The sequence below is a fragment of the Ranitomeya imitator genome, chromosome 8, assembly GCF_032444005.1.
Source record: "Ranitomeya imitator isolate aRanImi1 chromosome 8, aRanImi1.pri, whole genome shotgun sequence".
Classification (NCBI taxonomy): Eukaryota; Metazoa; Chordata; class Amphibia; order Anura; family Dendrobatidae; genus Ranitomeya; species Ranitomeya imitator.
The window spans coordinates 4096686-4118263 of record NC_091289.1 but is presented as its reverse complement, the minus strand read 5'-3'; the positions used below and the strand labels follow the sequence as shown (position 1 = coordinate 4118263).

The following is a 21578-nucleotide window of genomic DNA, read 5'->3' as shown; positions in this document are numbered from 1 at the left end:
CCTTTTTGTAAGAGTTCTCAAGCCTACACGCAAAACTTTCCAGGTCCGTTTTAGTTGGAAGAGCTTTAATGTATTTACTCAGTTCAGCTATATTCATGTCCTCCGATATGTCTACATCTCCCCCGCTATTGTCTGTTGTTTTTTTAGGAGAGATGTGTGAGGTCTGTGGCTCTTTTGAGGAGGAACTATTTTTGTGCGGTGTTTGCGACATTGCTGATCTGGTGTTCCTTGTTTGAAGTGGTTGGTTTAAGAATCGATCCATGTCCTCTATAGAAGGTTCCTTATGTAAGCCTGTGGGTTGCCCAGAAGTCTTCTTATTTTTACCCATATATATCTGCTGCTATTAATTGCCCGTGGTAGTGTTCAGGGGAGCATGGGGGCACAGCGGTCGCCACATCAGACAAAGCCCTCCATCAGCAAGCCCCCTCCGAGGTGCATTAGTTATGATCTTGAGGTTAGTGGGGCATATACAATGTCCTGGACCAAGAAAAGGAGCCTCTAGTTGTTATACACAATTTCAGCACTAGGTGTCACCAGAGGTCTGATGGTGGTGATATGATGATGGTGGTGCTGCTGATGGTGCTGCTGCTGATGATGGTGGTGATATGATGATGGTAGTGGTGATATGATGATGGTGCTGCTGCTGATGGTGCTGCTGATGATGGTGGTGATATTATGATGGTAGTGGTGATATGATGATGGTGGTGCTGATGATGGTGGTGACTGTGAAGTTCTGAGGTTTTGGGTTATAATAATCATCTAGGCAGGATAATGATGCAACTATGTTTCATTCCTTATGTTCATGGTTTTACAACAACTCCGGGTAGATGGCCGAGATACAATGTCCTCAGCCCAGAGGATGCCTTCCTGGTGCCGGTGGTCCTACTGCCCCCGAACCAGGCGATAATAATGGAACGATTGCTTTCCTTGATTACCAATCCTGGATCCAGGCTCCTCCAGACGACCGATAACACAACTGAAGCAGAAATGTATCCAGCCAGCAACCAAACTCTGTAGGCCTCCGTCCATGGGCACCCGGACCTCGGCCATCGCTGTCTCTCTACCAACTCCGCACTAAGCAAGGGACTTATTGTCCTCCCTCCCTGGGATCAGCCCCATGAATAAGCAAAAGTGTTCACTCCCTGCCCCCCAAAGCTGTGCATTGGTGGAGGTATGTTCCTCAGGTCAAACCCATCACCTGGGACTGCGGGTGAGACCCCCTGTGGGTGAGACCCCTGTGGGTGAGACCCCCTGTGGTGACGCCTCTGATGGGTTTACAGCCGACCACACAATGGGACTAGTGACTGGGAGGACAATGGAATGATAGAGTTCCATGATTACTAATCTTGGGTTTGGCCTAAAGGTACCGTCACACTTAGCGACGCTGCAGCGATACCGACAACGATCCGGATCGCTGCAGCGTCGCTGTTTGGTCGCTGGAGAGCTGTCACACAGACAGCTCTCCAGCGACCAACGATCCCGAGGTCCCCGGTAACCAGGGTAAACATCAGGTAACTAAGCGCAGGGCCGCGCTTAGTAACCCGATGTTTACCCTGGTTACCAGCGTAAAAAAACAAACAGTACATACTTACATTCAGCTGTCTGTCCCTTGCCGTCTGGTCCCTGCACTGACTGCTGGCCGTAAAGTGAAAGTGAAAGCACAGCACAGCGGTGAGTCACACAGCGGTGACTCACCGCTGTGGCTGTGCTCTGCTTTCACTACGGCCAGCAGTCAAGGCAGGAACCAGACGGCAAGGGACAGACAGCTGAATGTAAGTATGTACTGTTTGTTTTTTTACGCTGGTAACCAGGGTAAACAGCGGGTTACTAAGCGCGGCCCTGCGCTTAGTTACCCGATGTTTACCCTGGTTACCAGTGAAGACATCGCTGAATCGGTGTCACACACGCCGATTCAGCGATGTCTGCGGGGAGTCCAGCGACGAAATTAAGTTCTGGACTTTCTTCCCCGACCAGCGATCTCCCAGCAGGGGCCTGATCGCTGCTGCCTGTCACACTGGACGATATCGCTAGCGAGGACGCTGCAACGTCACGGATCGCTAGCGATATCGTCTAGTGTGACAGTACCTTTAAGGTACCGTCACACATAACGATATTGTTGCTTCTTGTGACGTAGCAACGATATCGTTAAGGAAATCGTTATGTGTGACAGCGACCAACGATCAGGCCCCTGCTGGGAGATCGTTGGTCGCTGCAGAAAGTCCAGAACTTTATTTCGTCGCTGGACTCCTGCTGACATCGCTGAATCTGCATGTGTGACGCCAATCCAGCGATGTCTTCACTGGTAACCAGGGTAAACATCGGGTTACTAAGCGCAGGGCCGCGCTTAGTAACCCGATGTTTACCCTGGTTACCAGCGTAAACGTAAAAAAACCAAACACTACATACTTACCTTCTGTGTCTGTCCTCCGGCGCTCTGCTTTCCTGCACTGTCAGCGCCGGCCAGCCGGAAAGCAGAGCGGTGACGTCACTGCTCTGCTTTACGGCTGGCCGGCGCTCACAGTCAGTGCGGGAAAGCAGAACGCCGGGGGACAGACAGCGGTAGGTAAGTATGTAGTGTTTGTTTTTTTTTACATTTACACTGGTAACCAGGGTAAACATCGGGTTACTAAGCGCGGCCCTGCACTTAGTAACCCGATGTTTACCCTGGTTACCCGGGGACCGGCATCGTTGGTCGCTGGAGAGCTGTCTGTGTGACAGCTCTCCAGCGACCACACAATGACCTAAACAGCGACGCTGCAGCGATCGGCATCGTTGTCTAGATCGCTGCAGCATCGCTAAATGTGACGGTACCTTTACTGTCACTGAATGGAAACCTGGATTCCTGAGGATGAAATGACCAGCAAGAAAATCACTAATAAATCACCGCAATAAGATGTAACCAGTGCTCCGTGCTGGGAAAAGTCTGCATCCCTTACAGCCGCAGACTCCGCTTTACGTGTATTGGTCCAATAGTATTTAGAAGGCGAGCTCCTCACAGTGATGATGATGATGGTGGTGATGATGATGATGATGATGGTGGTGATGATGATGATGATGATGATGATGGTGGTGATTGTGATGATGATGGTGGTGATAATGCTGGTGACGGTGGTGATGATCCTGCTTTCTGCCCCGCAGGTGCACGTCCTGGGAGTGGGGCTGGCCGTACACGAGCGCTGTGTCCACCCAGAGATGAGGCCTCTTCACAAGAAGCTGGTGGATCAGTTCCAGGTCATGCGCTCCAGTCTGTACCAGGTGAGACATTGTCTATCCATTATACCTGTATATATGGCGCTCGCTCATCTGAGGGTCTCTGTGTGCAGCTCTGCGGCCCTGCCGTGTTCCAGAAACAGTGTAGCATAGTGTAACAGTGTGAGTGAAGAGTGATGTAGCAGAGCGGTGTGTGCAGGGAGCGATGTAGCAGAGCGGTGTGTGCAGGGTGAGATGTAGCAGAGCGGTGTGTGCAGGGTGAGATGTAGCAGAGCGGTGTGTGCAGGGTGAGATGTAGCAGAGCGGTGTGTGCAGGGTGAGATGTAGCAGAGCGGTGTGTGCAGGGTGAGATGTAGCAGAGCGGTGTGTGCAGGGTGAGATGTAGCAGAGCGGTGTGTGCAGGGTGAGATGTAGCAGAGCGGTGTGTGCAGGGAGCGATGTAGCAGAGCGGTGTGTGCAGGGTGAGATGTAGCAGAGCGGTGTATGCAGGGAGCGATGTAGCAGAGCAGTGTGTGCAGGGTGAGATGTAGCAGAGCGGTGTGTGCAGGGTGAGATGTAGCAGGGCGGTGTGTGCAGGGTGAGATGTAGCAGAGCGGTGTGTGCAGGGAGCGATGCAGCAGAGCGGTGTGTGCAGGGAGCGATGCAGCAGAGCGGTGTGTGCAGGGTGAGATGCAGCAGAGCGGTGTGTGCAGGGTGAGATGTAGCAGAGCGGTGTGTGCAGGGTGAGATGTAGCAGAGCGGTGTGTGCAGGGTGAGATGTAGCAGAGCGGTGTGTGCAGGGTGAGATGTAGCAGAGCGGTGTCTGCAGGGTGAGATGTAGCAGAGCGGTGTGTGCAGGGAGCGATGTAGCAGAGCGGTGTGTGCAGGGTGAGATGTAGCAGAGCGGTGTGTGCAGTGAGATGTAGCAGAGCGGTGTGTGCAGGGTGAGATGTGGCAGAGCGGTGTGTGCAGAGTGAGATGTAGCAGAGCGGTGTGTGCAGGGTGAGATGTAGCAGAGCGGTGCGTGCAGGCTGAGATGTAGCAGAGCGGTGCGTGCAGGGTGAGATGTAGCAGAGCGGTGCGTGCAGGGTGAGATGTAGCAGAGCGGTGCGTGCAGGGTGAGATGTAGCAGAGCGGTGCGTGCAGGGTGAGATGTAGCAGAGCGGTGCGTGCAGGGTGAGATGTAGCAGAGCGGTGCGTGCAGGGTGAGATGTAGCAGAGCGGTGCGTGCAGGGTGAGATGTAGCAGAGCGGTGCGTGCAGGGTGAGATGTAGCAGAGCGGTGCGTGCAGGGTGAGATGTAGCAGAGCGGTGCGTGCAGGGTGAGATGTAGCAGAGCGGTGTGTGCATTATACAGATGAGTGGAACATTCTCGTCTCCAGACTGTTATAATCTCTGCTGTTTCTGCAGGAGTTCCCGATGCTGGAGAAGATGAACCCCTCGTGTGCCCCATTACCGCGCAGCAACGTCATATTATCACATGGCGCCCTGAATAACGACAGTATGCGGATGCTGCATCGGCACAGGTGAGACTGCAAGGGGGAGAGAGACTGCACATGTGAGAGAGATTGTACGGAGGAGAGACAGCACGGAGGAGAGACTGCACAGGAGAGAGACTGCACATGTGAGAGGGAGAGACTGCACGAGGGGGGGAGACTGCACATGTGAGAGGGACAGACTGTACGGGGGAGAGACTGCACGGAGGCAGGTTTCTGTAGCAGGCTGATAAGACCCTTGTGACTGCTCTCTCTTCAGCCCTCTCGTAGTCCTGAGCTCAGTCCGCCATTCCTCATCCTCCCTCTCATCACACACATCCAGCGACACTGGGACCACGACCACCGCGGTGGACAGCGAGACCGAGGATCCCTACAGCATGCAGGTGACGGTCGTGAGCAGTGCAAAGCAGCATAAAACTGTATTGATTAGTTGAAGTGTACTTGTATTATGTGCAGTGACGAGCAACCCCTCTGCACCCGGGACAGTGACTCTACATATGGTAATGGTGACTCTGCGCTCGCTGACTCTATGGACTTTCCACGCTCGCTGATTCTCCACCCTCTTTCTCTCCGCCCTGTTTGACTCTCGGCGCTCGCTGACTCTCTGCTCTCTCGGCGCTCGCTGACTCTCTGCTCTCTCGGCGCTCGCTGACTCTCTGCTCTCTCGGCGCTCGCTGACTCTCTGCTCTCTCGGCGCTCGCTGACTCTCTGCTCTCTCGGCGCTCGCTGACTCTCTGCTCTCTCGGCGCTCGCTGACTCTCTGCTCTCTCGGCGCTCGCTGACTCTCTGCTCTCTCGGCGCTCGCTGACTCTCTGCTCTCTCGGCGCTCGCTGACTCTCTGCTCTCTCGGCGCTCGCTGACTCTCTGCTCTCTCGGCGCTCGCTGACTCTCTGCTCTCTCGGCGCTCGCTGACTCTCTGCTCTCTCGGCGCTCGCTGACTCTCTGCTCTCTCGGCGCTCGCTGACTCTCTGCTCTCTCGGCGCTCGCTGACTCTCTGCTCTCTCGGCGCTCGCTGACTCTCTGCTCTCTCGGCGCTCGCTGACTCTCTGCTCTCTCGGCGCTCGCTGACTCTCTGCTCTCTCGGCGCTCGCTGACTCTCTGCTCTCTCGGCGCTCGCTGACTCTCTGCTCTCTCGGCGCTCGCTGACTCTCTGCTCTCTCGGCGCTCGCTGACTCTCGGCTCTCTCGGCGCTCGCTGACTCTCGGCTCTCTCGGCGCTCGCTGACTCTCTGCTCTCACTGACTCTGCTCTCACTGACTGCTCTCTCGGCACTCGCTTACTCCCTGCTCTCGCTGACTCTGCTCTCTCGGCGCTAGCTGACTCTCTGCGCTCGCTTACTCTCTGCTCTTGGCGCTCACTGACTCTGCATTCTCGGTGCTCCCTGACTGCTCTCTCGGCACTCGCTTACTCTCTGCGCTCGCTGACTCTGCTCTATCTGCGCTCGCTTACTCTGCACTCGCTGACTCTGCTCTCTCGGCATTCACTGACTCTCTGCTCTTGGCGCTCTCTGCGCTCACTGGCTCTGCACTCTCGGTGCTTGCTGACTCTCTGCTATCTCGGCACTCGCTTACTCTCTGCTCTCGCTGACTCTGCTCTCGGCGCTTGCTGACTCTCTGCTCTCTCGGCGTTCACTGACTGCATTCTCGATGCTCCCTGACTGCCCTCTCGGTACTCGCTTACTCTCTGCGCTTGCTGACTCTGCTCTCTCGGCGCTCGCTCACTCTCTGCGCTCGCTGACTGCTCTCTCGGCGCTCGCTGACTGCTCTCTCGGCGCTCGCTGACTGCCCTCTCGGCGCTCGCTGACTCTCTGCTCTCTCGGCGCTCGCTGACTCTCTGCTCTCTCGGCGCTCGCTGACTCTCTGCTCTCTCGGCGCTCGCTGACTCTCTGCTCTCTCGGCGCTCGCTGACTCTCTGCTCTCTCGGCGCTCGCTGACTCTCTGCTCTCTCGGCGCTCGCTGACTCTCTGCTCTCTCGGCGCTCGCTGACTCTCTGCTCTCTCGGCGCTCGCTGACTCTCTGCTCTCTCGGCGCTCGCTGACTCTCTGCTCTCTCGGCGCTCGCTGACTCTCTGCTCTCTCGGTGCTTGCTGACTCTGCTCTCTCGGCGCTCGCTGACTCTCTGCTCTCTCGGCGCTCGCTGACTCTCTGCTCTCTCGGCGCTCGCTGACTCTCTGCTCTCTCGGCGCTCGCTGACTCTCTGCTCTCTCGGCGCTCGCTGACTCTCTGCTCTCTCGGCGCTCGCTGACTCTCTGCTCTCTCGGCGCTCGCTGACTCTGCTCTCTCGGCGCTCGCTGACTCTCTGCTCTCTCGGCGCTCGCTTACTCTCTGCGCTCGCTTACTCCCTGCTCTCGCTGACTCTGCTCTCTCGGCGCTAGCTGACTCTCTGCGCTCGCTTACTCTCTGCTCTCTCGGCGCTCGCTGACTCTCTGCTCTCTCGGCGCTCGCTGACTCTCTGCTCTCTGCGCTCACTGGCTCTGCTCTCTCGGCGCTCGCTGACTCTCTGCTCTCTCGGCGCTCGCTTACTCTCTGCGCTCGCTTACTCTTTGCGCTCGCTGACTCTACTCTCTCGGCGCTCGCTGACTCTGCTCTCTGCGCTCACTGGCTCTGCACTCTCGGTGCTTGCTGACTCTCTGCTCTCTCGGCACTCGCTTACTCTCTGCTCTCGCTGACTCTGCTCTCGGCGCTCGCTGACTCTCTGCTCTCTCGGCGCTCGCTGACTCTCTGCTCTCTCGGCGCTCGCTGACTCTCTGCTCTCTCGGCGCTCGCTGACTCTCTGCTCTCTCGGCGCTCGCTGACTCTCTGCTCTCTCGGCGCTCGCTGACTCTCTGCTCTCTGCGCTCACTGGCTCTGCTCTCTCGGCGCTCGCTGACTCTCTGCTCTCGGCGCTCGCTGACTCTGCTCTCTCGGCGCTCGCTGACTCTCTGCTCTCTCGGCGCTCGCTTACTCTCTGCGCTCGCTTACTCTTTGCGCTCGCTGACTCTACTCTCTCGGCGCTCGCTGACTCTGCTCTCTGCGCTCACTGGCTCTGCACTCTCGGTGCTTGCTGACTCTCTGCTCTCTCGGCACTCGCTTACTCTCTGCTCTCGCTGACTCTGCTCTCGGCGCTCGCTGACTCTCTGCTCTCGCGCTCGCTGACTCTCTGCTCTCTCGGCGCTCGCTGACTCTCTGCTCTCTCGGCGCTCGCTGACTCTCTGCTCTCTCGGCACTCGCTGACTCTCTGCTCTCTGCGCTCACTGGCTCTGCACTCTCGGTGCTTGCTGACTCTGCTCTCTCGGCGCTCGCTGACTCTCTGCTCTCTCGGCGCTCGCTGACTCTCTGCTCTCTCGGCGCTCGCTGACTCTCTGCTCTCTCGGCGCTCGCTGACTCTGCTCTCTCGGCGCTCGCTGACTCTCTGCTCTCTCGGCGCTCGCTGACTCTCTGCTCTCTCGGCGCTCGCTTACTCTCTGCGCTCGCTTACTCCCTGCTCTCGCTGACTCTGCTCTCTCGGCGCTAGCTGACTCTCTGCGCTCGCTTACTCTCTGCTCTTGGCGCTCACTGACTCTGCATTCTCGGTGCTCCCTGACTGCTCTCTCGGCACTCGCTTACTCTCTGCGCTCGCTGACTCTGCTCTCTCTGCGCTCGCTTACTCTGCACTCGCTGACTCTGCTCTCTCGGCGTTCACTGACTCTCTGCTCTTGGCGCTCACTGACTCTGCATTCTCGGTGCTCCCTGACTGCTCTCTCGGCACTCGCTTACTATCTGCGCTTGCTGACTCTGCTCTCTCGGCGCTCGCTCACTCTCTGCGCTCGCTGACTGCTCTTTCGGCGCTCGCTTACTCTCTGCGCTCGGCGTTCACTGACTCTCTGCTCTCGGCGCTCACTGACTCTCTGCCCTCGGCGCTCACTGACTACTCTCTCGGCGCTCGCTTACTCTCTGCGCTCGCTGACTGCTCTCTCGGCGCTCGCTGACTCTGCTCTCTCTGCGCTCACTGACTCTGCTCTCTCGGCGCTCACTTACTCTCTGCGCTCGCTTACTCTTTGCGCTCGCTGACTCTGCTCTCTCGGCGCTCGCTGACTCTGCATTCTCGGTGCTAAAAAAGAAGAAAATGTCCAGCTTCACTGAATCCATAAAAAAGAGTTTTCTTTATTCACAAACTTTAAGCATAGAGGATACAGACTTCAGCACGAACCATATGGGTAAGAGTCTCAACGCGTTTCTGGAGACTAAGCTCCCTTAATCATTCTCGGTGCTCCCTGACTGCTCTCTCGGCACTCGCTTACTCTCTGCGCTCGCTGACTCTCTGCTCTCTCGGCGCTCGCTGACTCTCTGCTCTCTCGGCGCTCGCTGACTCTCTGCTCTCTCGGCGCTCGCTGACTCTCTGCTCTCTCGGCGCTCGCTGACTCTCTGCTCTCTCGGCGCTCGCTGACTCTCTGCTCTCTCGGCGCTCGCTGACTCTCTGCTCTCTGCGCTCGCTGACTCTCTGCTCTCGGCGCTCGCTGACTCTCGGCGCTCGCTTACTCTCTGCGCTCGCTTACTCTTTGCGCTCGCTGACTCTACTCTCTCGGCGCTCGCTGACTCTGCTCTCTGCGCTCACTGGCTCTGCACTCTCGGTGCTTGCTGACTCTCTGCTCTCTCGGCACTCGCTTACTCTCTGCTCTCGCTGACTCTGCTCTCGGCGCTCGCTGACTCTCTGCTCTCTCGGCGCTCGCTGACTCTCTGCTCTCTCGGCGCTCGCTGACTCTCTGCTCTCTCGGCGCTCGCTGACTCTCTGCTCTCTCGGCGCTCGCTGACTCTCTGCTCTCTCGGCGCTCGCTGACTCTCTGCTCTCTCGGCGCTCGCTGACTCTCTGCTCTCTCGGCGCTCGCTGACTCTCTGCTCTCTCGGCGCTCGCTGACTCTCTGCTCTCTCGGCGCTCGCTGACTCTCTGCTCTCTCGGCGCTCGCTGACTCTCTGCTCTCTCGGCGCTCGCTGACTCTCTGCTCTCTCGGCGCTCGCTGACTCTCTGCTCTCTCGGCGCTCGCTGACTCTGCTCTCTCGGCGCTCGCTGACTCTCTGCTCTCTCGGCGCTCGCTGACTCTCTGCTCTCTCGGCGCTCGCTGACTCTCTGCTCTCTCGGCGCTCGCTGACTCTCTGCTCTCTCGGCGCTCGCTGACTCTGCTCTCTCGGCGCTCGCTGACTCTGCTCTCTCGGCGCTCGCTGACTCTCTGCTCTCTCGGCGCTCGCTGACTCTCTGCTCTCTCGGCGCTCGCTGACTCTCTGCTCTCTCGGCGCTCGCTGACTCTCTGCTCTCTCGGCGCTCGCTGACTCTCTGCTCTCTCGGCGCTCGCTGACTCTCTGCTCTCTCGGCGCTCGCTGACTCTCTGCTCTCTCGGCGCTCGCTGACTCTCTGCTCTCTCGGCGCTCGCTGACTCTCTGCTCTCTCGGCGCTCGCTGACTCTCTGCTCTCTCGGCGCTCGCTGACTCTCTGCTCTCTCGGCGCTCGCTGACTCTCTGCTCTCTCGGCGCTCGCTGACTCTCTGCTCTCTCGGCGCTCGCTGACTCTCTGCTCTCTCGGCGCTCGCTGACTCTCTGCTCTCTCGGCGCTCGCTGACTCTCTGCTCTCTGCGCTCGCTGACTCTCTGCTCTCGGCGCTCGCTGACTCTCTGCTCTCTCGGCGCTCGCTTACTCTCTGCGCTCGCTTACTCTTTGCGCTCGCTGACTCTACTCTCTCGGCGCTCGCTGACTCTGCTCTCTGCGCTCACTGGCTCTGCACTCTCGGTGCTTGCTGACTCTCTGCTCTCTCGGCACTCGCTTACTCTCTGCTCTCGCTGACTCTGCTCTCGGCGCTCGCTGACTCTCTGCTCTCTCGGCGCTCGCTGACTCTCTGCTCTCTGCGCTCACTGGCTCTGCTCTCTCGGCGCTCGCTGACTCTCTGCTCTCTCGGCGCTCGCTGACTCTCTGCTCTCTCGGCGCTCGCTGACTCTCTGCTCTCTCGGCGCTCGCTGACTCTCTGCTCTCTCGGCGCTCGCTGACTCTCTGCTCTCTCGGCGCTCGCTGACTCTCTGCTCTCTCGGCGCTCGCTGACTCTCTGCTCTCTCGGCGCTCGCTGACTCTCTGCTCTCTCGGCGCTCGCTGACTCTGCTCTCTCGGCGCTCGCTGACTCTCTGCTCTCTCGGCGCTCGCTGACTCTCTGCTCTCTCGGCGCTCGCTGACTCTCTGCTCTCTCGGCGCTCGCTGACTCTCTGCTCTCTCGGCGCTCGCTGACTCTCTGCTCTCTCGGCGCTCGCTGACTCTCTGCTCTCTCGGCGCTCGCTGACTCTCTGCTCTCTCGGCGCTCGCTGACTCTCTGCTCTCTCGGCGCTCGCTGACTCTCTGCTCTCTCGGCGCTCGCTGACTCTCTGCTCTCTCGGCGCTCGCTGACTCTCTGCTCTCTCGGCGCTCGCTGACTCTCTGCTCTCTCGGCGCTCGCTGACTCTCTGCTCTCTCGGCGCTCGCTGACTCTCTGCTCTCTCGGCGCTCGCTGACTCTCTGCTCTCTCGGCGCTCGCTGACTCTCTGCTCTCTCGGCGCTCGCTGACTCTCTGCTCTCGGCGCTCGCTGACTCTCTGCTCTCTCGGCGCTCGCTTACTCTCTGCGCTCGCTTACTCTTTGCGCTCGCTGACTCTACTCTCTCGGCGCTCGCTGACTCTGCTCTCTGCGCTCACTGGCTCTGCACTCTCGGTGCTTGCTGACTCTCTGCTCTCTCGGCACTCGCTTACTCTCTGCTCTCGCTGACTCTGCTCTCGGCGCTCGCTGACTCTCTGCTCTCTCGGCGCTCGCTGACTCTCTGCTCTCTGCGCTCACTGGCTCTGCTCTCTCGGCGCTCGCTGACTCTCTGCTCTCGGCGCTCGCTGACTCTGCTCTCTCGGCGCTCGCTGACTCTCTGCTCTCTCGGCGCTCGCTGACTCTCTGCTCTCTCGGCGCTCGCTGACTCTCTGCTCTCTCGGCGCTCGCTGACTCTCTGCTCTCTGCGCTCCCTGGCTCTGCTCTCTCGGCGCTCGCTGACTCTCTGCTCTCGGCGCTCGCTGACTCTGCTCTCTCGGCGCTCGCTGACTCTCTGCTCTCTCGGCGCTCGCTTACTCTCTGCGCTCGCTTACTCTTTGCGCTCGCTGACTCTACTCTCTCGGCGCTCGCTGACTCTGCTCTCTGCGCTCACTGGCTCTGCACTCTCGGTGCTTGCTGACTCTCTGCTCTCTCGGCACTCGCTTACTCTCTGCTCTCGCTGACTCTGCTCTCGGCGCTCGCTGACTCTCTGCTCTCTCGGCGCTCGCTGACTCTCTGCTCTCTCGGCGCTCGCTGACTCTCTGCTCTCTCGGCGCTCGCTGACTCTCTGCTCTCTCGGCGCTCGCTGACTCTCTGCTCTCTCGGCGCTCGCTGACTCTCTGCTCTCTCGGCGCTCGCTGACTCTCTGCTCTCTCGGCGCTCGCTGACTCTCTGCTCTCTCGGCGCTCGCTGACTCTCTGCTCTCTCGGCGCTCGCTGACTCTCTGCTCTCTCGGCGCTCGCTGACTCTCTGCTCTCTCGGCGCTCGCTGACTCTCTGCTCTCTCGGCGCTCGCTGACTCTCTGCTCTCTCGGCGCTCGCTGACTCTCTGCTCTCTCGGCGCTCGCTGACTCTCTGCTCTCTCGGCGCTCGCTGACTCTCTGCTCTCTCGGCGCTCGCTGACTCTCTGCTCTCTCGGCGCTCGCTGACTCTCTGCTCTCGCTGACTCTGCTCTCGGCGCTCGCTGACTCTGCTCTCTGCGCTCACTGGCTCTGCACTCTCGGTGCTTGCTGACTCTCTGCTCTCTCGGCACTCGCTTACTCTCTGCTCTCGCTGACTCTGCTCTCGGCGCTCGCTGACTCTCTGCTCTCTCGGCGCTCGCTGACTCTGCTCTCTCGGCGCTCGCTGACTCTCTGCTCTCTCGGCGCTCGCTGACTCTCTGCTCTCTCGGCGCTCGCTGACTCTCTGCTCTCTGCGCTCACTGGCTCTGCTCTCTCGGCGCTCGCTGACTCTCTGCTCTCGGCGCTCGCTGACTCTGCTCTCTCGGCGCTCGCTGACTCTCTGCGCTCGCTTACTCTTTGCGCTCGCTGACTCTACTCTCTCGGCGCTCGCTGACTCTGCTCTCTGCGCTCACTGGCTCTGCACTCTCGGTGCTTGCTGACTCTCTGCTCTCTCGGCACTCGCTTACTCTCTGCTCTCGCTGACTCTGCTCTCGGCGCTCGCTGACTCTCTGCTCTCGCGGCGCTCGCTGACTCTCTGCTCTCTCGGCGCTCGCTGACTCTCTGCTCTCTGCGCTCACTGGCTCTGCTCTCTCGGCGCTCGCTGACTCTCTGCTCTCGGCGCTCGCTGACTCTGCTCTCTCGGCGCTCGCTGACTCTCTGCTCTCTCGGCGCTCGCTTACTCTCTGCGCTCGCTGACTCTACTCTCTCGGCGCTCGCTGACTCTGCTCTCTGCGCTCACTGGCTCTGCACTCTCGGTGCTTGCTGACTCTCTGCTCTCTCGGCACTCGCTTACTCTCTGCTCTCGCTGACTCTGCTCTCGGCGCTTGCTGACTCTCTGCTCTCTCGGCGTTCACTGACTGCATTCTCGGTGCTCCCTGACTGCCCTCTCGGTACTCGCTTACTCTCTGCGCTTGCTGACTCTGCTCTCTCGGCGCTCGCTCACTCTCTGCGCTCGCTGACTGCTCTCTCGGCGCTCGCTGACTGCTCTCTCGGCGCTCGCTGACTCTCTGCGCTCACTGGCTCTGCACTCTCGGTGCTCCCTGACTGCACTCTCGGCGCTTGCTTCCTCGCTGCTCTCTCGGCGTTCGCTTAGTCTCCGCTCTGTTGCAGATGCTGCTCCCACATTCTCTCCACGCCGGATCCATCACCAATGTTTCTGCGCTCTCCTCCTCTTACACAAGCCCCTCCTCCTCCAGCCTCAGCTCCACCCACTCTGCACCATCTCAGCTCATTAACTCTGCGCCGTCCAGCACACGAGGTAACGTGGAAGTCCGGGGTCCTGACGTAAGCGCGATTTGGCATCAGTAGTTGCTGACTATCATCTTCCCCCAGGTTCCCCTTCGCTTCCGGATAAATATAGACATTCGCGCGACTTGGTGATGCTGCTTCCTGCTCCACGAGACCGGCCCAGCAGCGCCATGTACCAGAGCGGTCCGGAGAGCGGCCAGGTAAGGGTTAATGCCGCCATGCAGACATTGTGATTTATATCTGGCACATCCAGAGCTGTATTCATAATTCTGCTGGGTCTGTCAGTGCGGCGCATGCTCTGCTGCAGTGCGTTCCTGGAGATGGCTCGCGCTTGGCTGCAGTGCCTTCCTGGAGATGGCACATGCTCCGCTGCAGTGCTTTCCTGGAGATGGTGCGTGCTCCGTTGTAGTGCGTTCCTGGAGATGGTGCGCGCTCCACTGCAGTGCGTTCCTGGAGATGGTGCGTGCTTCGTTGTCGTGCGTTCCTGGAGATGGCGCGTGCTCCGCTGCAGTGCGTTCCTGGAGATGGGGTGTGCTCGGCTGCAGTGCGTTCCTGGAGATGGTGCGTGCTCCGCTGCAGTGCGTTCCTGGAGATGGTGCGTGCTCGTCTGCAGTGCATTCCTGGAGATGGTGCGTGCTCCGCTGCAGTGCGTTCCTGGAGATGGTGCGTGCTCGGCTGCAGTGCATTCCTGGAGATGGCGTGTGCTCCGCTGCAGTGCGTTCCTGGAGATGGCGTGTGCTCCGCTGCAGTGCATTCCTGGAGATGGTGCATGCTCAGCTGCAGTGCGTTCCTGGAGATGGTGCGTGCTCAGCTGCAGTGCGTTCCTGGAGATGGTGCGTGCTCGGCTGCAGTGCGTTCCTGGAGATGGTGCGTGCTCGGCTGCAGTGCGTTCCTGGAGATGGTGCGTGCTCGGCTGCAGTGCGTTCCTGGAGATGGTGCGTGCTCGGCTGCAGTGCGTTCCTGGAGATGGTGCGTGCTAGGCTGCAGTGCGTTCCTACAGATGGTGCGTGCTTGGCTGCAGTGCGTTCCTGGAGATGGTGCGTGCTCCGCTGCAGTGCGTTCCTGGAGATGGTGCGTGCTCCGCTGCAGTGTGTTCCTGGAGATGGTGCGTGCTCGGCTGCAGTGCGTTCCTGGAGATGGTGCGTGCTCGGCTGCAGTGCGTTCCTGGAGATGGTGCGTGCTCGGCTGCAGTGCGTTTCTGGAGATGGCACATGCTGCGGGCTCCGTGCATCTCCCACAATGCAGTGCGGCGGCTGGGCTCTCGCCTCTGCTCTCCTCACTTCTCTCTTTTCTGGTGGTCTTTCAGCGCTGCGTGTACCCCCGAGCTCTGTTCCAGCAGGTCCTCGGACCGTGCAAGCCGTGCAGTGACCCCAACCTGTCCGTAGCGGAGAAAGGTGAAGACCCCCCCGCACATACACAGAAAGGACGGCCGACGAGTCATGTGACTGCCTATAGTGCTCAGTGGGAGGGGTTTATTGATGAGTGGGAGGAGCTAAAATGGTAGTCACGAGTGGGTGGAGTTATAATCCCATGATTCTTCAGATACATTATAAGGTTATTATTGTGTCTAATCCTCCTGCTCCTTCTTCTCCCTGCACAACGGCGCCTCCTAACGACACAGTCCTGGCGGCTCCCAGCAGCTGGAGTCTGGATAGTGGAACCCGAGAGTCACTGCCATTCCTCACATCGCACGTCGGGAGCGTCCTGACACCGACAGGGACCCCCAGGGGCCTGACACAGGGTACGTACACCGTGACTGCACCAGCAGAATGGGGAGCGCAGCTCTGGGGTATAATACAGGATGTAACTCCGGATCAGTAATGTAATGTATGTACACAGTGACTGCACCAGCAGAATAGTGAGTGCAGCTCTGGGGTATAATACAGGATGTAACTCAGAATCAGTAATGTATGTACACAGGGACTGCACCAGCAGAATAGTGAGTGCAGCTCTGGGGTATAATACAGGATGTAACTCAGGATCAGTAATGTAATGTATGTACACAACGACTGCACCAGCAGAATAGTGAGTGCAGCTCTGGGGTATAATACAGGATGTAACTCAGAATCAGTAATGTATGTACACAGGGACTGCACCAGCAGAATAGTGAGTGCAGCTCTGGGGTATAATACAGGAGGTAACTCAGGATCAGTAATGTAATGTATGTACACAGTGAATGCACCAGCAGAATAGTGAGTGCAGCTCTGGGGTATAATACAGGATGTAACTCAGGATCAGTAATGTAATGTATGTACACAGTGACTACACCAGCAGAATAGTGAGTGCAGCTCTGGAGTATAATACAGGATGTAACTCAGGATCAGTAATGTAATGTATGTACACAGTGACTGCACCAGCAGAATAGTGAGTGCAGCTCTGGAGTATAATAATACAGGATGTACCTGAGGATCAGTAATGTAATGTATGTACACAGTGACTGCACCAGCAGAATAGTGAGTGCAGTTCTGGGGTATAACACAGGAGGTAACTCAGGATCAGTAATGTAATGTATGTACACAGTGACTGCACCAGCAGAATAGTGAGTGCAGCTCTGGAGTATAATACAGGAGGTAACTCAGGATCAGTAATGTAATGTATGTACACAGTGACTGCACCAGCAGAATAGTGAGTGCAGCTCTGGGGTATAATACAGGAGGTAACTCAGGATCAGTAATGTATTTACACAGTGACTGCACCAGCAGAATAGTGAGTGCAGCTCTGGGGTATAATACAGGTAATGAATGTAGTTACTGCTCAGTTTGCAGATGAGGACTGACATCTGCAGTTACTTCTGTGCTTTTACCTCCCGTCTCGTTCTCTACAGGCCATTACTCTCTGCACTTTGACGCATTTCACCCCTCTGTAGGGGATGGTGGCCCGGCGTTACCCAGCAGATCCCTACGTAAGGTACTGCTATAATATTACCCTGATCTCTTGCGTGATACAGGAATCGATATTTTGTGTGTGTCATGAATCACTGGGAGAATATTTGTGATTATCCCACCACTGTTACCAATATGTATGTCATGAACCGGGGGTGTTTGGTTGCCCCCAGTTTGTTCTTCAGTGATTTACTTATATCCCACTTCTCATTTCCGGTTTGGAACTTGCAGCTCTCTGGTGCCCCCCCCTTACCTGCAGGTCAGTCAGGATACTGCACCTAGGATAATTATTTACCGGAAAGGCTACCTGCTATGTACTGGCTATTGAGCACACACTGCAATGAGGGCGATATAACTATTCCCAGCCGGAGCCAGGCAATACACTTATAAACCCCTTTCCTTCACTGCCAGTTTCCCCAAAAGCGAAGGACACTTTGCCTCCACCAGCTCCTATTACTATGACTAATAGCGGGTCAGGAGCCAACCCAATCAGTAGCGTAATTTATTTCAGAGGAAGTTGGAGGTACGTTTTAGAGCAAGGGAAAGGAAGCTAGTAGATATTATAACTTTTACTCCAAAAAGATTAGGCAGTGTTTACAAAAAGTATAAAAAAAAACCCTATATTACAAGAATTAGACAATTACAGTATGTACAGATCGATTACAAAATAATCATTTGTCTTATGTGATTCCATGGTAAGCCATGCGACAGGGAGGAGGGGGAGCAAATGTCCCAATGCATCCGAGCATATTGCAGTGTGTCTGTTAGCTCACTTCCTGGGCAAAAGCTACTGCTAAAATGAGGCTGAATCTCTTATACCCTCTGCTAGTGACATCACTAAGGGGCTGGATACGCCCCCTTTGGAAAAGTATGGAAAACTTTTTATTAAACATCTCGGGGTATGAACCTCGTAGAAGGACCCCAAAACTATCATGCTCCCGAGCATGAGCTGGGCATTAATTTGAGCCCAAACATGAGGGATCTGTATGACCCGGTTAAGTAGTAATCCATTTCTCGAAGTCTGCTGTTACGGGAAATTAGAAAACGCACTGGTGTTTAGGTTTAATAATGCACATTCCAAAAATGTCAGCTTCACACCTATACCACTACTTGGGGTCGAGTTATTCCATACTATTAAGTTTATAGATGACCAAAAGAGCACGTTTCCACAACTGCCTTCAGCCAGCTTAGGGTCATAAACTACTCAGTGGGGGGCTGCTCTACACTGGTATCACGTTGCACAGAGTGTGTAGTGAGAAGGAGCTGGGACGGGGGGGGGGTCAAAAAGCCCACAGCGTGTCTGTAAAGCCATGGAACCTTCTAGAAGTATACTCAGAATATGGCATATTTATATTATCGTGACATCATGCATCCGTCTGCCCTTTCTGCCCGGGAGTGTCAGTTGCAATCATGTCCTGCAGCAGGAGCTCAGGATGAGCACCAGGTCTCGGTTGTGTAGGATGCCAGACATGATATATTACTGTGCGCTCTCTCCTCTCCGCAGAGCCCCCTGCACACGATCCCGGCCTCTCCCACCAGCCCTCAGTCTTGCCTTGATGGCAGTAACTCTCCGCTCTCGGGCAGCGCCAGCAGCGGGGTCTCCTCCCTGAGTGAAGGCACCTTTCCTGGCTGTCCTGATGGGACCCCAAGCACAGACCCCCGGACTGAAGAGCAGCAGAGCGGATGTTTCCAGCACTACCCCCCGGTGCGGTACAGTCTGTCCGATCCCAACGGGCTGGAGGCTGCAAAGGTCCAACCTTGTCGAAGCCACTCGGCCCCCACTGGGGTCACCCCACCCCGGTCACCCTGCGGGGAGCGCGATGAGGGGAACGCAGAGCACGATCGACTACGGAGACCCAGGAGGAACTGCCACACGGTCAAAGAGCAAGCGGCGCGGGTCGGATGGGATCACAACATGGGCAAACCATAGTCATGGACTGAAGTGAAGGAGTCTGGGGGCAAGAGGGGGTCGTTGTGTGGAGGGGGCAGGGGCCCGGAGGGGTCAGTGTATGGGGTGAGAAGTCAGTCTATGGGGGCGTAGAGTCGGTGTATGGGGGGGCGAGCGTATGGGCGGAGGGTCTATGGGGGTATGTATGGGGGTGTATGGGGCGAGGGGTCAGCATATGGGGTGAGGGTATATAGGTTGAGAGGTCTGGTTATGGGGGGTGTGTGGGGCGAGGAGTCCGTCTATGGTGGGGTGTGTGGTGCCAGGAGTCGGTGTATGTGGATAGAGATCCGTCTATGGGACGAGGGGTCAGTGTATGGGGGTGTATGGGGCAAAAGGGTCAGTGTATGGGGCAAGGGGTCAGTGTATGAGGGTGTCTGTGGCGATGAGTCTGTATATGGGATGAGAGATTACAGTGTGCACGGAAGGGTTCTTTGTTGTGAGGGAGCAGTGAATGAAGGGTGTCTGGGGCGAGGGGTGGTGCATAGCGGGTGTGTATGGGGTAAGGGGTCAGTATGGGGCAAGGGGTGGTGTATGGGGGTGTATGGGGCGGGGGGTGGTGTATGGGGGTGTATGGGTCGAGGGGCGGTGTATGGGGCGAGGGGTGGTGTATGGGGTAAGTGTCTGGGGCGAGGGGTGGTGTATAGGGGTGTGTATGGGGTAAGGGGTCAGTATGGGGTGAGGGACGGTGTATGGGGCGAGGGGTGGTGTATTTGGCTCCTGGATGAGGATGATGATGATGACTCCGCTCCTCTCGCCCCTGCGCTCCTTCCTGTCATCTGTGTTATTTCCAGCTTGTCTCTTGTGCCGCCCTGGACTCTGGCATCTTCGGCACTGTCAGCGCTCGGTGTTCCCGCGCCCGGGTGCCACCTTTTGATGTCTATGAGGGTAGCGAGGATCGGTAACCCTGTCCCTCCATCACCATCAGACGGGGCCAGGCTCCCTCGTTATGTGTCTCCATATTGTCGGCTCCGGCGGTGCTGTGTTGTGTCTTTGATGCTCCGCTTCCCGCAGGGTGTGTGTATATACGGTGTCCGCATGTCCCCGCACACCGCGTGCCGTCCGGTCTGTGTGTAAATACGATTTTCACTGTTCTATTGTGAGATTTTTTTTTTCCTTCAGATGGTTGTTATATGAAAATAAAGTTTATCGCCCTAAAAAAAAATCTGCAAAATTACTGCCTGCGACAAGCGAGAGAGTCTGACGCCCCATTATACACGGGATACCGACCAGAAGGACTTAGTGTCACGTGCCCTCTGGTGGTCTCTGTGGGTATAACATCACATGCTCTCTAGTGGTTCCTATGGGTATAATGTCAAATACTCGCCCTCTAGTGGCCTCTATGGGTATAACATCACATGCTCGCCCTCTAGTGGCCCCTGTGGGTATAACATCACATGCTCGCCCTCTAGTGCTCTCTGTGGGTATAACATCACATGCTCGCCCTCTAGTGCTCTCTGTGGGTATAACATCACATGCTCGCCCTCTAGTGGCCTCTATGGGTATAACATCACATGCTCGCCCTCTAGTGGCCCCTGTGGGTATAACATCACATGCTCGCCCTCTAGTGGCCCCTGTGGGTATAATATCACATGCTCGCCCTCTAGTGGCCTCTGGGTATAACATCACATGCTCGCCCTCTAGTGGCCTCTGGGTATAACATCACATGCTCGCCCTCTAGTGGCCCCTGTGGGTATAACATCACATGCTCGCCCTCTAGTGGCCTCTGGGTATAATATCACATGCTCGCCCTCTAGTGGCCTCTGTGGGTATAACATCACATGCTCGCCCTCTAGTGGCCTCTGTGGGTAAAACATCACATGCTCGCCCTCTAGTGGCCTCTGGGTATAACATCACTTGCTCGCCGGGGATAACGCCACATGCTTGCCCTTTAGTGGCCTCTGTGGGTATAACATCACATGCTTGCCCTCTAGTGCTCTCTGTGGGTATAACATCACATGCTCGCCCTCTAGTGGCCTCTGTGGGTATAACATCACATGCTCGCCCTCTAGTGCTCTCTGTGGGTATAACATCACATGCTCGCCCTCTAGTGGCCTCTGTGGTATAACATCACATGCTCGCCCTCTAGTGCTCTCTGTGGGTATAACATCACATGCTCGCCCTCTAGTGGCCTCTGTGGGTATAACATCACATGCTCGCCCTCTAGTGGTCTCTGTGGGTATAACATCACATGCTCGCCCTCTAGTGGTCTCTGTGGGTATAACATCACATGCTCGCCCTCTAGTGGCCTCTGGGTATAACATCACATGCTCGCCCTCTAGTGGTCTCTGTGGGTATAACATCACATGCTCACCCTCTAGTGGTCTCTGTGGGTATAACATCACATGCTCGCCCTCTAGTGCTCTCTGTGGGTATAACATCACATGCTCGCCCTCTAGTGCTCTCTGTGGGTATAACATCACATGCTCGCCCTCTAGTGGCCTCTGTGGGTATAACATCACATGCTCGCCCTCTAGTGGCCTCTGTGGGTATAACATCACATGCTCGCCCTCTAGTGGTCTCTGTGGGTATAACATCACATGCTCACCCTCTAGTGGTCTCTGTGGGTATAACATCACATGCTCGCCCTCTAGTGCTCTCTGTGGGTATAACATCACATGCTCGCCCTCTAGTGCTCTCTGTGGGTATAACATCACATGCTCGCCCTCTAGTGGCCTCTGTGGGTATAACATCACATGCTCGCCCTCTAGTGGCCTCTGTGGGTATAACATCACATGCTCGCCCTCTAGTGGTCTCTGTGGGTATAACATCACATGTTCACCCTCTAGTGGTCTCTGTGGGTATAACATCACATGCTCGCCCTCTAGTGCTCTCTGTGGGTATAACATCACATGCTCGCCCTCTAGTGGCCTCTGTGGGTATAACATCACATGCTCGCCCTCTAGTGGCCTCTGTGGGTATAACATCACATGCTCACCATTTAGTGCAGAGGTCCCCAACGTTTCTGACCTTGAGAACCACATTCAGCTTTGATAGAGGGTCGCGAGCCACATTCAGCTCCTGCCCCCCTCACAATAGTGGCAACCAAAGCCCCCATTATAGGCATAATGGTAACCAAAGCTTTTCCAAAAAAATCAATCACTCCAAAGCAGTATACAAAGAT

The 21578-nt window shown here is 56.8% G+C and overlaps 1 protein-coding gene across 9 annotated transcripts in view; it reads left to right on the top strand.

Annotated features, from left to right (window-relative positions):
• The window catches only part of DOCK3 (dedicator of cytokinesis 3), a 179806-nt gene extending 160187 nt beyond the window's left edge, over positions 1–19619 (top strand). For 6 of the 9 annotated variants that reach the window (XM_069736068.1, XM_069736069.1, XM_069736067.1 and 3 more), the window contains 9 exons: positions 3139–3255; positions 4599–4714; positions 4944–5067; positions 13490–13637; positions 13712–13827; positions 14934–15021; positions 15249–15368; positions 16452–16534; positions 18014–19619. In XM_069736068.1, the coding sequence (XP_069592169.1) occupies positions 3139–3255; positions 4599–4714; positions 4944–5067; positions 13490–13637; positions 13712–13827; positions 14934–15021; positions 15249–15368; positions 16452–16534; positions 18014–18439 (1338 nt within the window). In that variant the 3' untranslated portion in view covers positions 18440–19619. Of the gene's footprint in view, positions 1–3138; positions 3256–4598; positions 4715–4943; positions 5068–13489; positions 13638–13711; positions 13828–14933; positions 15022–15248; positions 15369–16451; positions 16535–18013 lie in introns of those variants that run through there. The other 3 variants (XR_011314921.1, XR_011314923.1, XR_011314922.1) reach the window with 3 other exon arrangements.
• Positions 19620–21578: the final 1959 nt, after the last annotated feature.